At 47.7% G+C, this 17,601-nt stretch overlaps 1 protein-coding gene across 1 annotated transcript in view; it reads left to right on the top strand.

The window, feature by feature from the left end:
• LOC139388386 (matrix metalloproteinase-17-like) overlaps positions 1–17,051 on the top strand; it is an 80,186-nt gene extending 63,135 nt beyond the window's left edge. Inside the window, exons 5-10 of the mRNA XM_071135019.1 lie at positions 9,231–9,407; positions 10,367–10,469; positions 11,496–11,578; positions 12,290–12,442; positions 13,207–13,464; positions 15,064–17,051. Coding sequence (XP_070991120.1) covers positions 9,231–9,407; positions 10,367–10,469; positions 11,496–11,578; positions 12,290–12,442; positions 13,207–13,464; positions 15,064–15,389 — 1,100 coding nt within the window. The 3' untranslated portion in view covers positions 15,390–17,051. The remainder of the gene's footprint in view (positions 1–9,230; positions 9,408–10,366; positions 10,470–11,495; positions 11,579–12,289; positions 12,443–13,206; positions 13,465–15,063) is intronic.
• Positions 17,052–17,601: the final 550 nt, after the last annotated feature.

Here is a 17,601-nt window from a genome sequence, read left to right as displayed (position 1 = left end):
TTGAAGCTCCAGCGGTTAGTCGGTCAGCCATGGGTCGTTCAGATCTACTAAATGCTCCCAGACACAGCCATGGGTCGTTCAGATCTACTAAATGCTCCCAGACACAGCCATGGGTCGTTCAGATCTACTAAATGCTCCCAGACACAGCCATGGGTCGTTCAGATCTACTAAATGCTCCCTGACACAGGGATGCTCTCATTAATCATTAAGTCCTGCCTGTTGCTGCTCGGCTGCTCGGCTGAGGACTGCCCACCTCCTCTTCCCCCTCCCCTCTCCCATTCTCATTAGACTGAGTGGACTCAATGTGGCTTCCCATCGCTCCCTCCCTGTCCATCTCTGATGGAGAAAGTCATGCCTTCTCTGTTATGACCTTACCTCTCCTTCCTTCCCGAGACAGACGGAGGAAGAGGGTGGCAGGCGAGTGGCAGGCGAGTGCAGACAGTTTTGTATGCTGGCCCATTACCTCTCTAACAGGGCAGGACAGATCCCAAAGACAAACCGACCCAAGTTTGACGTTTTAATGTCACATGCACAAGTACAGTGAAATGCCTTTCTTGCAAACTCAAAACCCAACAATGCAATAATCAATAACGATGTATTACTAGAAAAAAAAACTTGAGAAATAAGAAAAGAAAATATGAAATACACAGTAAAGTAAATAAGTAAGCATATATTTAAAAAGTCAGTTCCAATACCATATGAACAATGTGCAGGGATACTTGAGCGAATGAGGTAGATATGTACAGTATAGGGGTAAGGTGACTAGGCAGCAGGATATAAGATGAACAGAGTAGCAGCCTCTTGTATGTGCGTGGGTGTGGAGTCAGAATAAATGTATGTGCATATTATGTGTGAGTGAGGAAATTATGGAGTGAGTGAGTGTTTGTGTGCATGTGTGTGTGTGTGTGTGTGTGTGTGTTGGAGTGACAGTGTGTGTGAGTGTGCATAGAGACTGAAATAAAAGGTCAATAAAGATATAAGGTAAACTCGGTCCGTGTAGCTATTTTGTGAGCTATTTATTAGTCGTATTGCTTGGGGATGGAAGCTGTTCAAAAGCCTGTTGGTGTCAGAAGCCCATTGGTACCTCTTGCCGTGCTGCACCAGAGAAAATAGTCTATGGCTTTGGGTGGTTGGGGTCTTTCATGATATTCCAGGCCTTTTTTTTTTTAAACACCGCCTGATAAAGAGGTCCTGGATGGCAGGGAGCTTGGCCCCGGTAATGTACTGGGCTGTCCGCACAACCCTCTGTTGCTCAATCGATCAAGGGCGGTGCTATTGACATACCAAGCAGTGATGCAGCCAGTCAAAATGCTCTCAATGGTGCAGCGGTAGAACCTTTTAAGGATTTGAGGGCCATGCCACACTTTTTCATCCTTCTGAGGGGGAAGAGGCGCTGTCACGCCTTCTTCTAGACTGTGTGGGTGTGTTTGGGCCATTTTAAATCTTTAGTGATTTGGACACTGAGCTGTCTACCTGCTCCATTGCCAACCCATCGATGTGGATGGGGGCATGCTTTCCTCTAGGTGGATGAGGGCAGTGTGGAGAGCAATTTAGATTGCGTCATCTATGGATTTGTTGGGGCAGTATGCAAATTGGAGTGGGTCTAGGGTGACTGGGATGATGGAGATAGTGTGTGCTGTAACCAGCCTCTCAAAGCACTTAAAGATTATGGAAGTGAGTGCTACAGGGTGGTAATCATTGTGGCATGAAGCCTTAGAGTTATTTTGATCATGGGTGACTGTTGTCATCTTAAAACATGTGGGGATTGCAGACTGGGACAAGGAGAAGTTGAAAATTACTCTGAGAACGCGCCCTGGAATACTGTCGGGGCCCGCGGCCTTGCGGGTGTTGACCTGATTAAAGACCCTTCTCACGTCTGCCTCAGAGATCCCCCAGTCCTCTGGGTCGGTTACCGCCTTCACTCCCAGCTCATTGTTGTTGTCAAAGCATGCATAAAATGAAGCATATCCTCGGATATCCTCATATCCTCGCATATCCTCTGATTTTAGTGACCATTTCCCAACGAAGCGAATCGCAGGTACTTCCTGTTTCAGCTTCTGATTTTAAACAGGACGCAAGAGTACGGAGTCATGATCTGATTTGCTGAATGGAGGACGAGGAAGGGCCTTGTATGCTTGCTTGTGGGACCCAGACCTCAGTGTAGGGGGTAGGAGAGAAGCGGGGCTGCGTGATGCAGACTGGCCCAGCTTGTATGCCTGGTGATGGGGCCAGGCTGCCAGGCCGTGCCCTGGTCTCCCTCTGTCCTGCAGGAGGCCTGGGGGCCATATGCTCCTGGACAGTGGCTCATTCTGCTCCAATTAGGGCTCCCGCCAGGCCAGGCCAGGCAGGCAGGCAGCAGCTGCCTACACAGGGACTGGCAGGTGGAGCAGACAGGGAGGGAGGGAGAGAGGCGGTGGGGGTCAAGGGAATACACTGAGAGGGTTGGCGGATGGAGGGTTAGATTTAATGAAGTGGGAGAAAGTGAAGGAAGATTATTGGAAAATCCAGCCTCTCTCCAAGCCATCTCACATCACTGCATGAATAAATGATGATGATGAGGAGGTGGAAGTGAAGGATAATGATGATGATAAATATTATGATTTACCCTTCTCAACCCACACAGGGAATGAGATCGCTCCAGTATTTGCTTATGATATGAACCCTTTTACTGAAACGAATGAACACCCCAACCCACCATCTTGATTTCTTGTATAATATCCTAGTCCTTCAGCACTTGGATTTATTTGTGTTTGTTTGCTTTTTGTGTTATCCTTGACTTTCTGGTGGCAGACGTGAGTCAACCGAGGCGCAGGAAATACAGTTAATTAATCATCTCTTAATTAACTTCTTCTCAACATCACAGTCCGTCGGGTCAACACCGCGACTCTTAGTCCCCCCCTCCACACAGTAGGATACTAATCTCAAAGATCACTTACTAAAACTGATACCAATGCCTTACCTTGACTAACGTTATGTACATGTATGTGTGATATGGTTGTTGTTGTGTTTTAAGACACTGAAGGATTGTGTTCTTTGACATGTGTAATGAAAACGTTGTTGGTGCTTTGGGTTAGAAATGGGAGTTAAACCTTAACTAGTTGTCCCTAGTTTTCTGTCATAACAGCGAGCCATACAGGTGCTTCTTTCATTAAGGTCCTTTTTAGTCAGTCTGAAAAAGGATTCAAAGCCTGGCCCTGGCTTTTCCCCCCCAATAACCTAGACATTGGAGGTGGTTGTTGTTGCTGCAACTTTCCAACAAGAGGATCATCTTTGGAGAGGTTGGAAAACTTGTAAGGTCAAGAGCTAGCAGTGAAACGCGGTGGTTCAGTAGACTTCCTGGGCCCTAATCTTCTTAAGAAGGATGGACGTTACCAGAGGAATAAGGACTTGAGCAATTGCTTTTCCTCTCACCCTTTTTTTTCTCTCGCCCCTTGCCTATTCTCTGAAAATATCTCTCATTGTATTGTTCTTGATAGGACCTTACAACTTTCCACCCTTTGAGGGCCATCGGCTAATGTATGTAATTACCATTGAATTTAAAACGGAGCTAGAAGAATGCTGAACGCTCCATTTAAGTTCGCTAGCATTCTGCTCCCCACTGGTTGATTGTAAGGGGTGACATCAAATGTGGTGGCCAGGGTAGGCTCTTGGGGCCCGAGTCACATAAATGGAACGCTGTTTTTGTTTTGACAGCAGACAGATTGCTTTTATTCATAATCTCGCTGCTGATTGCTCGCTAATGCAGACAGCTTACGGTGGCCGAAACAAAAGGCTCATTAAGCAGGTGTGTTTTCAATTTGGCTTTGGTTCATGCCTGTGTGCGTGTGCACACTTGAGTGTGTTCATGTTTGTGTGAAACTGGGAGAGAGAAAGAGAGACAGAGAGATAGAGAGACAGAGAAGAGAATGATATGGGAGAAGGTAGAAATTGCTCCACCCTGCTCATCCACATTATCAAGCTGTCAGCCAGTCATTTAGTCTCCCTGCTCTGGCTGACTGGCTCCTCAGAGACCAGGGTGCACCACAGTGGCTAACAGGCTGTACGCCATCACCACCATCGCCATCACCACAGAGGAACAGCAGCCCTCTCCTGAGGATTGGAGAGAGACATCGAAATGGAGCCCTAGTCATATTTGGAGATGGTCACAGGGGCATGGAATCAGGTTCCACAAAGCTGAACGCATTTTGGCTGAGTAAACAGCCACAAGGCTGAACCTGCTGTAGTCAGTGAACAAAGGACTCTAAAAGGGAATAGGGGGTTGTTCCTCTCATCCTCCACAGACTCCTAATGTTTTCCCAGCAGCACCCTGTTCTGGCCACCTGTGGCTTGCTTTTAGAAAAGGTTCCCATCCCTAAATCTAATGGGACAGACAGACTCCATCTGGCCTGTACTCTCTCTCTCTCTCTCTCTCTCTCTCTCTGTACCTCCTGCTGCCACCCATCCTAGCCCAGATGCTTCCTCCTCCACCCTGCATACTCCTTGTAAAGGAAATGTCACCATGGTACCATAACTTCTCTCCCTCCTTTTATCCCTTCCTCCATTTCTCCATTCCATTTCTGCACAATGTGCTCCCTTAGATTACATCATGTATTGGGCTTTCCTCGCCCTGGTGGCTACACTAACCAGGAGTGAATCTATCACCAACTCTCTCATTTGTCTGTGTTTCAGCATGACCCTGAGACGCAGCCAAGCCTGTGCTAATCTAAAGCTAGCCACACACAAAGCACCAGGGAACCTAGCTAGCTGTGGCACACTAACACACACCACACCGAGTTTGGTGGATGATAGAGCCGCAATCGAAATCTCTTAGCCACAGGTTAGAACTCTTGGTCTCGCTTAGCAGAGCCAGACGAACAGGTTTTCTTTCTTTTTTTTTAAAGCAAATTCAGCCGTGGAGGAGAGGAGCGGTATTTCTAGCATGCTGCCCTCGCTCCAGGTGTCCCTCCATGCTCGTCTGTGACTGACAGCTCGTGGATCAGGCTGCATTTCCATAACTATCTCTCTGCACCACTACCCTAAAAGCATTAAAAGCCTCTGTGCCTGTCTGCCAGTCTCCTTAACTGTAACTATATGAAGATGAGTTTAGAAGTAAGAGAAAAACACTGTGTCCCCCTGAGATTGAAAAGTTGGGAGTTTGATTCTCGGCCGAGTCATACCAAAGACTGTAAAAACGATTTGACACTCAACATGAAGGAGATCAATGGGGGTTAAGGCCCTGCAATAGACTAGCGGCCTGTCCAGGTGGTGTACTTGTGCATCAAGCTGCTTCACGCTACAGAAACAGGAGATTGGCGTCATGGTTCCACCTGTCAGAAGAGGGCGGCAGAGACCGCCCTAGAGACTATTATGACACTCGGGTGTTTTCTATTACTAATTCTGATTCCCTTTTAAGAGATGTGTGTTTTCTGTTACCCTTTGCAGAGGTTTGATTTGTTTGCTGTGTGTGTTTGTCTCCTGAGTAGGTTTTCGAGTCCTAGTGTTTATTGTTGTCCCAGTTTTACTTTGTACCTACTGTTGAACTTTTTCCAAGTAAAGTATTTATGTTTATTCTAAACCAGCATGGACCCAGCAGAGATCGGCCAGATCAAGAATGTTATAACCCACCAAGGAACACTGCTGGGGTGATAGCAAGAACAACTTTCCCAAATATCAGAGACTCTCCGGCCACTTACCGACTCGCTCCAACCAATGCACACCCACAACCCAGGAGGAACAACTGCCTAAGTCTCAGCGCCCAGTGCTCCAGTCGTCACCGTAGATTTCCCAGGGAACCTGCACCGGGAACCGAAGATCCCAGCCTCCGAGTAGCATGACGGCCACCCGGGAAGATGCAAGGGGTTCCTAACACAGTGCTCTCTGGTGTTCGAGCTACAGTCCTTCTTGTTCCACACCGATCGGGCCAAGATCACCTATATCCTCTCTCTATTCTCGGGTAAAGCCATGGCATGGGCAACAGTGGTGTGGGAACAGCAGCCACCATCTTGCAGCTCCATAGCATTTCTCTACACCCACAATAACATCTGCCTTCATTTCCGAGTTGCAACGAGTCTTCGACCACCCAATCGGCAGACGAGAAGCGGCGAGCCGGCTCTTCAACCTCCGCGACCAGTGGCTGACTTCACTATTGAGTTCTGCACCCTCGCTGCCGAGAGTGGGTGGAATACTGAGGCACTGGTCACCGACTTCCACCAGGGTCAGTCTAACTTTATCAAGGATGAACTGGCCTCTCAGAAACTGGGAGAGAAACTCGAGTCCCTGATAAGCGTCCGTTTGATACCATCCCCGTATCCGGGTTTCCCCAGTACTGAGGAGCTCATGCAGCTGGGACGCACACGTCTGAGCCCACAGGAAGGCGACTGCACATGTGCAAAAGCTACTGCCTCTACTGCGGAGGTCTCGGTCATCTCAGTTTTTTCTACTTGCCCAGAACTTACAGGAAACACAGGGGCTCGCCAGGACAGGGGGAGACCCTGACAAGCTGTGTAGTCACTCCCAGGCTACCCAGTCACCGACTGTCACTACCGGTGACCCTACACTGGGACAACCATCAGCACCATATTCAAGCCTTCGTGAACTCCGGGGCCGCGGATCATTTCATTGATTAGGACCTCGCCAGAGAATTACAAATCCCTGTGTGAAATGCCCCATCCCTCTTCAGATTCTTTATTCCCTCTCGGCCCCTGAAGCAGCATCCATGGACGACTACATCCGGGAGTCGCTGGAGGCAGGCTTCATTCGTTCCTCAACATCCCCAGCTGGCGCAAGCTTATTCTTCGTGGGAAAGAAGGATGGGGGTCTGTGTCCCTGCATCGATTACCGAGGGCTGAACAGGATTATGATTAAGAACCGTTACCCCCTAACCCTTATGTCCTCCGCCTTGGAGCTTGCCCAAGGGCCCCAATTCTTCACCAAATGGACCTCTGCAATGCTTACAATCTGGTGAGAATCAGGGAGGGAGATGAATGGAAAACTACCTTTAACACCCCTAGTGGCCACTATGATTCATGCCATTCGGATTGTCGAATTTACCAGCATTGGTCAGTGACACTCTTAGGGACATGTTGAATCGTTTCGTCTTTATTTACCCCGACGACATCCTGATGTTCTCCAAGACCCTTCCAGAACAAGTCCCGAGACGCCTCCTGCAGAGTCAGCTATATGTCAAAATAGAGAAGTGTAAGTTCCACGTATCCCAAGTCTCATTCCTGGGCCATATTATCTCTCATATTATCTCTCCTGCCGGCATCTAGATGGACCCCGTAAAGGTTACGGTGGTCACCGACTGGCCCCATCCCGCCTCACTCAAACAAGGCCAGGGTTTTTTCAATTTTTACAAACGTTTTATACACAAATTTGGTGCGGTGGCAGCGCCTCTCACAGCCCTAACCCGTCAGTCCCAGACCCGGTTGTGCTGGACCCCCGAGGCTGACAGGGCATTCAAGGAGCTCAAGGGACATTTCACCTCCGGACCCATCCTTGTTCATCCTGATTCTGCTCGTCCCTTCATGGTAGAGGTGGACGCCTCGGATACCAGAGCAGGGGCGGTCCTTTCACAGCGGAATGAGGGGGACAGGAAACTCCACCCATGTGCCTTTCTCTCCAAGCGGCTCTCAAAGGTGGAATGCAATTACGATGCTGGCAACCGGGAGCTCTTGGCAGTTAAGTGGGCACTTGAGGAGTGGAGACACCGATTGGTGGGGGCACCTCATTCCTTCGTAATCTGGACGGACCACAAGAACATAGTCTACATTAGAGAAGCTTAGAGGTTGAACACTCGCTAGGCTCGGTGGGCTCTGTTTTTTAACAGGTTCAACTTCACACTAGCCTATCACCTGGGATCCAAGAACCAGAAAGCAGACGTCCTGTCCCAACAACATGATGTCTCTAACGAGGAGAAAGACCCCGAGCCCATCATCCCCAGCTCCCGCATTGTGGCCCCTGTAGTACAGAGTATTGAGATCACGGACCGACAAGCCCAGACTGAGAACCTGACCCCAGCGGGGGTCCCACTAACAGACTTTATGTTCCACGCTCAGCCCATTCTCGAGTACTACAATGGGGACACTCCTCTACATGAACAAGGCATCCAGGGGTTAATCGGACACTGGAGTTCCTGAGGCGAAAATTCTGGTGGCCCAACATGATTGAGAATCTCAGATCCTTCGCTACAGCTTGCTTCATCTGTACCAAAAGCAAGTCCTCATGACAGCAACGGGCTCGGTTGCTCCAACCTCTGCCCATCCCCAACCGGCCCTGGTTCCCACCTGTCCCTAGACTTTATCATGGGGTTACCTCCATCCCAAGGGCTTACCACTATCCTGGTGGTCGCCCATTTCATCACCCTATGCAAGTTGCCCTCGGCCAAAGAGACAACTGATCTCATGATTAGCCATGTCTTTCGACTACAAGGACTCACACAGGACATTGTCTTGGACCGTGGCCCCCAGTTCATCATGCGGTATTGGAAAGCCTTCTGCTCCCTGTTGGGGGTGTCGGGAGTTTCTCCTCTGGGTTCCACCCACAGACGAATGGGCAGACTGAGCGGGTCAAACATGAGCTGGAGAAGTTCCTCCGCTGTTTTGTCTCCACTCAAGTCACCAACTGGGGCAAGTTCCTCATCTGGGCCGAATATGCTTACAACACACTGCTGAACTGACACCTTTTGAGTGTCAATTTGGGTTTACACCCCTCCCGCTTCCTGAACAGGAGGCCGAAGTGGGGGTGCCCTCAGCAGAGGAATTCATTTGACAAATTTGCCGCACCTGGACCAGAGCGCAATTCTTCTTGTTCCGCTCCTCTGCTTGACAACAACACCAGGCAAACCGACAACGAAGGCCCCTTCGGCTCCTCCAACCTGGTCAGCGGGAGTGGCTGTCCACCCGTGATCTCCGCTTAAAAGAGTACTCTCGGAGTCTCGCTCTGCGCTATGTAGGACCATTCAAGATCCTGAGTCGCATCAACTCGGTCACCTATCGTCTGATTCTCTTCTCTGCTCCTGGGTCCTACCTCCTCATATCAAAATAGGCTCCTGCTCCTATTAGCCATTCCAGTTCACTCAAGCCAAGGCTTTCTAGGGCAGTCCACCACAACATTCTTCTGACTTGTCTTGTCTATCAGTGAGGGGTGTGTTCATGATACAAAAGCTTTATTAAAGCATTTCTCTGCTCCAATGGATGGAGAAATCTCACCATTATCTCTCTCACTTCTCTCCTTTCGCTCTCTCTCCTCAGACTCTCACGGGATGGATCTGTTTGCGGTAGCAGTGCATGAGTTTGGTCATGCTATTGGCCTGGCCCACACCTCAGCAATAGAGTCCATCATGAGGCCGTACTACCAGGGTCCTGTGGGGGACCCACTCAAGTATGACCTCCCTTATGAGGACAAGGTCCGCGTCTGGCAGCTCTACGGTACGTTCTCCAGCCCACGTCTCCCTCCTATACTATAACCAACACTTCTCTTTCTCTCCTCCCCCTCTCCATCTCACATATTCCAGTCATCTCCCTCCACTCTCTTCCTATCTTTCCTATTTCAGTCATCTTTATCCTTCGGCCCACACATCTGAACACCTCTTGCCTAGCTACTCCTCCATAACTCTTCTATACCTGCCCCCGCCTACCTCACTTACACAGATCACTGGACTGGCATCCTGCCATCCCTTCTATGTACACATGCTGTGCAGAAAATCCTACCTACCACCACCATTCAACCACTCACTGCAAATGTCTCCTATAATTACCCATGATTCCTAGCGGGATGTGGCCGCCCATCCCTCAGCGCGACATGGCGGTGCAGAGCAGAAAACCCAAGGCCTCGGCACAGGAAGCAGAATTGATTTGTTTATATGCAAGGAGCGAAGAGAGGGCTTTAATTGGTCATCCCTGTGGCACAGGCCCTGCTTATCACTGTGTGCCATGCTACTGAGAGAGGTAGGAGAGGAGGAGAGTAGAGGAAGACAGATACTTGAGGGGCGAAGAGAGAGGGAGGCGAGGAGGATAGGAAGACTGATAGGTGAGAGGGGATAAGTGGCTGGGGGAGAAGGGAAGAGACTCGAGTTAGCGGGCAAGGTAGGACAAAGAAGAAAGGGAGGGTGAGAGAGAGAGAGATGGAAGGAGGGAGGGAGAGACCATGTTGAGTCATGCTGGGGCTGTATGTCTGCGTTTACACAGGCAGCCCAATTCTCATCTTTTGCCCAATTATGGGCAAAAGAGCTGATCTGTTTGGTTAAAAGACAAATAAGTGAAACAAATATACAAATTGGGCTGCCTGTGTGAACGCAATTGGGCTGCCTGTTGAATATCTGTATCTGAATGCGGGGTTGCGTGTCAAAGTGCTGTTGACTTGACCTTTGCCCTCTCATCTTTCCCAGGGGTGAGAGATTCAGTGTCTCATACGACGCGTCCTGATGATCCCTCCCAGACCGCTGACCCACCTGTACTACTGGACCTCCCTGAGAACAGATCTACTGTCCCGTAAGTCACACACACACACACACACACACACACACACACACACACACACACACACAAACACACACTCACATGGACACACAAGCAGACACATTAAATCTACACACCCCTGTATACCTCCAAACTGAAGCTCAGAAACTTCCAGACCCATTTTCTCTCCCTCAGTCATCCATCTGTCCTGGAGGTCAGCGAGTTTGGACATTGTCACAACGCCGCAGTAGTGAGAGATAGCAGTCTCTTACTTCACCTTGTTCTCAAGTCACCTTGTTCTCGAGTCACAGTAAAGTACAGCCGAGCGTGTGCTCACAGTACAAAATGAGTCCATTTATACCAAATCCAGTCTCCAGATGACACAGCACTCATCTAATGTAATAGATTTTCATACAAAGCGGAGACTTTGTCCTCTTTTCTGTAGCTTTCCCTTCTCATTTCTCCTCCACTCCATCTTGCTGGATAATGTGTGGAGAAGGTGGATTTAGCCCGACAAAGGTCACTAATATAGTAGTCTCTTCGCAGCTCCTCTGTTAATAAGCCCTGAATGGAGATCTTTGTTAATAAGGATCTAGGCGAGTAGCGTCTCACAAAAGCAGCCCTGTCGTTGTAATTGCCTCGTCATTTGCAGCCAGGACACGTCAAGCGCTTTACTCAGTCATTAGCACTGGGATAATGCGTGTGAGGACCTCGGTCTCCTGCGTCAGGACGATAACATCTCCTCTGATGTTTGGCTCGTTTTTTAATTGACACGCATACGCAGAAAATAAACACAAATATAGTGCGCATGGGCGCTTTGCATACATGAAACAAACAGAGACACGCACACATTGGTTTAAGATGAGAAGACACTGATTTAGACTGGCATAGTAACACGTATACACATTACAGTACGTCTGACTGGGGATAGAGAAGTGGTTTGGTGTACAGAACATTCTGTCTTAGTTTCTTCAATTAATTATATAATTCACTTTTGTCTCTCGCTCCCCCTCTCTCTCTCATTCTCTCCCCTCCCCCTCTCTCCCTTTCTTCTCTTAGGCCGGCACGAGATGCCCCTAACAGGTGCACAAGTCACTTCGATGCAGTGGCCCAGATTCGTGGAGAGGCCTTCTTTTTCAAAGGTACAGAGAGAGGCCAGAAAGGAGAGAAAACAGAGTGTGGCGCTGCCTGCGATCAATATAGAACCCAGCCAAGCATATCTCTCTGAGTTCCACACACACCTTCACACCAAAACAGGGGATAGCCCTAGAGGGGCCACCAGTTCCATCTGACTCACACAATCAATTCGATACATTTTACTGTCCAGTTATAAGGTTTTATGAGACAGGTCTCTCTTGCAACAAAAAAAATCTGAATTAACATCGGTTAACCTCAAGAGAACTCCTGGTAATAATTAAAGTTAAGTATGTATGGACGCTGTTAATACCCTGTAGAGCTGCAGATTACAAAGTAATAATGCACAGGCTGTGACTAAACTCAGACAAACTTAGACTAAGGCAGTCCGACACAGATACTGGGAGCTAGGCTGAATCGGCTTCTCCCTGTTCGCTTGGTTGGATCCGCCAGCTGTGTGCCTGCCTGGGTACAATATGCCCTGAGGTGTCCACACATGTTTTCCCCGTGGACCATTTATCTTATTTTACAATTAGCACACATACAATGCATACAAACACACACACACACACACACACTCCACATACAGTGCATAATCCTGTACATACACACACACACACACACTTAAACAGAGAGAGAAGGACTTTGTATTCTCTCTTCCACTTTTTTTAAAACATTTCCTTCCTACTTTTCTTTTACTTTCTCTATTTTCCTCCTAGGGAAGTATTTCTGGCGTCTGACGCGGGAGAAGCACCTGGTGTCTCTGCGTCCGGCTCAGACCCACAGGTTCTGGAGAGGCCTGCCTACCAACCTGGACAGTGTGGACGCTGTCTACGAGAGACCTGGGGACCACAAGATCGTCTTCTTCAAAGGTACATAACTCGGAAACTCTGCCGTGGCCGTGGTTGAGGCAGGGAGGTCAGCTATGATACCACTGATGGGCTGGTCAAAGGAAGGTGAATGTGTTCTGAGAAACACATGAAAAGAGGTCTATCAGTTGCTACTTCCATTTGTGGACTTATAAATGTATGATCTGTGCCCATTGATTCTTGAAGGATATAACTTATACAATGCCTCGTGAGCTTATTAGTTCAACTGTCACACCCCATCAGAATAAGCTTGTTTTACTCCGATGTTTGTAAATAAAGCAAATGTAAACAAACACTATATAGCCACAAACATGGTTAAAACTCTCCTTTTATATCATGGATGGTCAGTCCTTGGAACCATAGCTCTGTCAATGAATTTCAGAGTGGTTACATTTCTCCGGCTGCATCCCTCAGCCTTTTACCAAAACACTGGTGGGGAAACACTTTGTTATTGTGTAACTGCTGATTGCTGCTTTCATGTGTCATCATTGGCCTTGGAGGGTGTTTTTGACGGTTTTGTGGATAACAGAGAGTTTAAAATGCAATCAAGATTACCAAAGCACAAAAACAAGAACACCTCTTGGTAAAACCTGTATCTTGGTAAAACCTGTATCTTGGTAAAAACCTGAATCTCTATATTTCAGTCAATTGAATAGTTTAATCACAAAACACATTTAATCACAAGTCACTTTCATTCAGTTGAGGTATTAAATTAAGTTATCGAGTTCACTCTCGTTGATTGACGTTCCTTTGTCCTGCCTCCTCAGGACTAAAGTATTGGATATTCAAAGACAACAACGTGGAGGAGGGTTATCCTCGGCCAATCAGTGACTTCGGCCTGCCTATGGAGGGTGTAGACGCGGCCTTTGTGTGGCTCCACAATGACAAGACCTACTTCTTCAAGGACAACCGCTACTGGCGCTATGACGACCATCTACGGCGTATGGATCAGGGCTACCCAAAAGACAGCACACTGTGGAAGGGGATCCCGTCCCCACTAGACGACGCCATGCAATGGTCTGACGGTGAGTATTAGACACACACAGATCAACATACTAAACACACACATTTACTCACTACATATACACATATCGCTCACTTCGTAAAACTAAATACAAGCTGAGAAACACATTCAGTACACTGCACTTGACAGTACACAAAAATAATGGAAGCATTAGTAAAAAAGAATGGAGTACCTGAGTGTATGTCATTCATGCCTGCCCTCAGGGTCCTGACAGGTCTACTTCTACAGTATATCCACTACTAACCCACACTGGGTCCTTTTCCTCTCCAGCCCCCTTGCCCTCTAACTCTCTCAGACTGGAGACTAATCTAGTCAAAAACAGCCCAGGTCATTGGTCAGTCAAGCCTGCCTAAACCACAGTCCTGGTGGCGCCGCTATGCATTCTAAAGCCCTCAATGCAGACGGCCCCTAACATGTAATTTGATATTCAGTCTTTTGATCTGGAGTGTGATCTGGGAATGATAGGTGTTGTGTACCAAATGGCATCCTATTCCCTATTTAGTGCACTACTTTCAGCCAGGGCTCATAGGGCTCTGGTCAAAAGTAGTGCACTGTATAAGGAATGGGGTGTCATTTGGGATTCAACCATAGTGTTTTCATTGCTATTGCACAGTACTTTCAGCAGTGAGCTCCTTACTCATGCCTATCTCAGTCAGACCCTAACCAGTGGTGGACCAGTCTAACAGTAATTAAAGTACACTCAGTCTGACACGTTGGTAAGCCATATCACACCAAAGCACACATGCAGTATACAGCCCTCACCTCTCTATCTGTCTCACAGAAACTCAAGCGCACACACACACACACACACACACACACACACACACACACACACACACAAAGAAGCATATAATGTAGCTACAAATACATACAATAGCTTATCAAACATATTCATACAATATAGTGACCACAAGTTATCAAAACCCCTTCTTCAGTAACACACACAGCCATTTTACACACTCACTCTACAGTGCATAAACACACACACGCATGGCAAGCTCCAGCCGAGTCTCCACATGAGCCAGTTAGATCCTTTCTCCCCTGTAGCGACTCCTGTGGCTGAGTGTATGTAAGCGCTTTCCTCCGTGTGCTGGGCTCTGTACCGTTGCCAACTCTAGAGGTCCTGCTCGGAGCTGTTTGGTGTCGGTGAGCACAGGCCACGCGCAAAAATGACAGTCTGAGCCACCAGAGGATTCATACATACACACGTGGACCCTGGGGGCCTGGGAACTGGAAGCACATCAAAGACCTCAGGGAGAGAGGTGGATGTGGTGGCAGGGATGGAAAGAGTGGGAGAGATAGTGCTAGGGAGGATAAGAGCTAGGAAGGGAGAGAGAGAGAGAGGAAAAGATAGCTGCTTGTAGAGACAAAGGAGACAGATGAGGGGGGGGGAATTATATTTGAGAGAGAGGAAGAGAATGAGAGTTTGTTGTGGGAATACGAACTGGTGTGGGAAAACAAACTGGTGAATAGAGAGAGGGACTGGACGAAAAACAGCGAGACAGAATCAAGTGACTGATGTATTACCATAGCAAAATCAATCGTCACACCCTCTTTTTCACTTATGCAGCCTCTTTGTCTTCTTCCTCTTTTCATTAAGGCTCCTCATACTTCTTCAAGGGGAAGGAGTACTGGCGTGTGGTGGGCAGTGATATGGAGGTGGAGGCTGGATACCCACGGTCCATAGGAAAGGACTGGCTGGTGTGTACAGAGATGCAGTCGGACTCCCCAGCCACAGAGGCCAATAACACGGCTAACACGCGGCTACACGGGCAGCACCACGCCGACCACGCCGAAAACGGCTACGAGGTGTGCTCCTGCACCTCCAACTCTGCCTCGCCCTTGGGAGCCCAGCCCTCCCCCTCCCCCCTCTGGCTACTTGCCCTCTTGACTCTCTCTGGGGTACTATCCTACGTCCCTCTATGATGTAAGCAGAGGGGAGCGGCCTCACTCTGTGACAGGAAGTACAGCAGCCAATCTGCTGAGAGCGGGGGAGTGGCTTAAGGGGGCTTTTCGCCTGGGTACTGCCAGACCAGCTACACCATCGAATCAAAACGATGACTGGAGGAATTTGTTGTTATTGTTATCTTAATTGGGATCCTCATTGTTCATTTGTTTTATTTATTATACCAAATCTTTCTCAATGGATCAATATGCTTTCAAATGAATGATGTTTAAATTATGATACTGGATTGAATTAGAAATGTGATAACGTGACGATAATGGAAATAGTATATCAACTTGATGATGATAATGATAACAAGTTTATAGCAAAATGTCCCTCCGTGACTAAGCAGTCTAGAAGGAGAGTGGTCCTCTGGGATGCTGTGCTCCCTGTCCCCTTGTTCCTGCTATCACTATAAGAGTTTAAAGTAACTCTCCAGTGTTTTGGGATTTCTGTGAAATATGACCTATTATTAATTACAATATTAGTGAAAGTTTTCCTTCCCCCCAAAAATGTATTATGTTAAAAAACAGCTTTTCTTTGTTGGAATGTTGTGGGGCGTGCCTCAACAACAGAATGGTGTTGGCGTATACCGATCATTAAAAATATTCACACGACTAGACCACTGATTGGCTAGCTCATCCTCCTCAGGAAGATGACCATCCTCTCTGAGGAAATAACCAATTTTTTAACTGTTTGAGGTTGGGTTTTTCAAGTGTTTTGTCTCCAATTTATGCTTTGGCCACAAATAGGATGAGTCAACAGCATTATTTGCGTATGAGTTAGCCGAATATTAACTTTTAAATGTTTTTTTTTACTGGAAAGTTACTTTAAGAACCCTCACATACACACACACACACACAGACCACTCCATGTGCGTTTTTTACAGTCTGAGCTAGCTGGACAAATGTATCTGTCTCCTCTCACTCATTCAACTGGTAATGTGTGGGCTGGTCGGATGAACACTCCACTATAATTGGACAGCTTGTTCTCTCACTGAGTTTCTAATGTCAGGGCTATCTGGATGGAATGGACACTACTTCCTGTAATGACACTGACTCTCCCTCCTTGACTGGATTCGCGTGCCCTTTTGAGACCTTTGCCCATGTATCTTTCTTTTTGTTCTCAGCTGAGATACAGTCGCACCTCCTGCCGTTATCAGAGAGGGTAACCCGTTAGCATTGATTATTAGGATGTATTTTTGTAATAAGCACTGGATTGTGGTCGAGCCCTACTCGGGGATGTGCTTGATGGGGTTTTCATGATGCCTTGGCCTGGTCAGGTCAGTGGCCACTGCAGCTGTCAGCGATACCCAGCGGTCACCCAGCTGCGCCATTCTCCTTCTCCATTGTCTCTCCTAACATGAACTATCTCTAAGGATAGGAGGATGTCTGGGTACCAGTACAGTGACTGGACATGGATATCCACCAGAGACCTGCCTGCTGAGAGGAGGGCACCCACTCAAAACACAACTAGATTTATGAATATTGCTAAGATATATTTACTTACAGTCTGTATATACAGATCTATTTGAGGTGAAACGTTCTATGGCAGTTGCAACAACAAAAAACATGTACATTTCACAGCCGTCTTTTCTAAGGTGAAATATTTTTGTAGGAAAATAAAGAGGGGGTAAGACGGAGTGTACTGGGTCGTGTAATGATTTTGTGTCACAGGGAGCCCAGGCTGAACAGAAAGAGGAGGACAATGCGTCGGCAGCCCGTCACAGGCTGACAGTTACTTTCTTGTCTGTGTTGTTGGGAGCCATGTTTCTTATGTACAGGCGCAGGTTATTGTTTCCTCGTTGCAAAACAAACCATGCCAATCAAACTATGCCAATCTCCTCCTGATAACAAGCCAGCTGCTACATTCATTCCTTGTTTCAGATCTGTTTATTCAGGATTATGTGTTTTGCATGTGTTTTGTGACAGAATTCAGTGACTTTTGAGAATAAGTCTGAACAATGTTGATTCAGTGACTAGAGCCAATAACACTCCAGATACTGTGTTATTGACTCAAGGAGAAATAAATGTGAGGCAGACACTCAGGCAGACACACAATGGCATGAGGATTGAAACAAACCGTTTTCCAGCAGAGGCTGATGTGGGGAGAACGGCTCATAATAATGGCTGGACTGGAGTCAATGGAATGGCATCAACCATATACCATTCCATTCACTCCATTCCCTCCGTT

This window comes from Oncorhynchus clarkii, chromosome 29 (genome assembly GCF_045791955.1).
Source record: "Oncorhynchus clarkii lewisi isolate Uvic-CL-2024 chromosome 29, UVic_Ocla_1.0, whole genome shotgun sequence".
Lineage (NCBI taxonomy): Eukaryota > Metazoa > Chordata > Actinopteri > Salmoniformes > Salmonidae > Oncorhynchus > Oncorhynchus clarkii.
The sequence above is the reverse complement of the archived record's forward strand: the minus strand, read 5'-3'. Positions and strand labels throughout refer to the sequence as shown.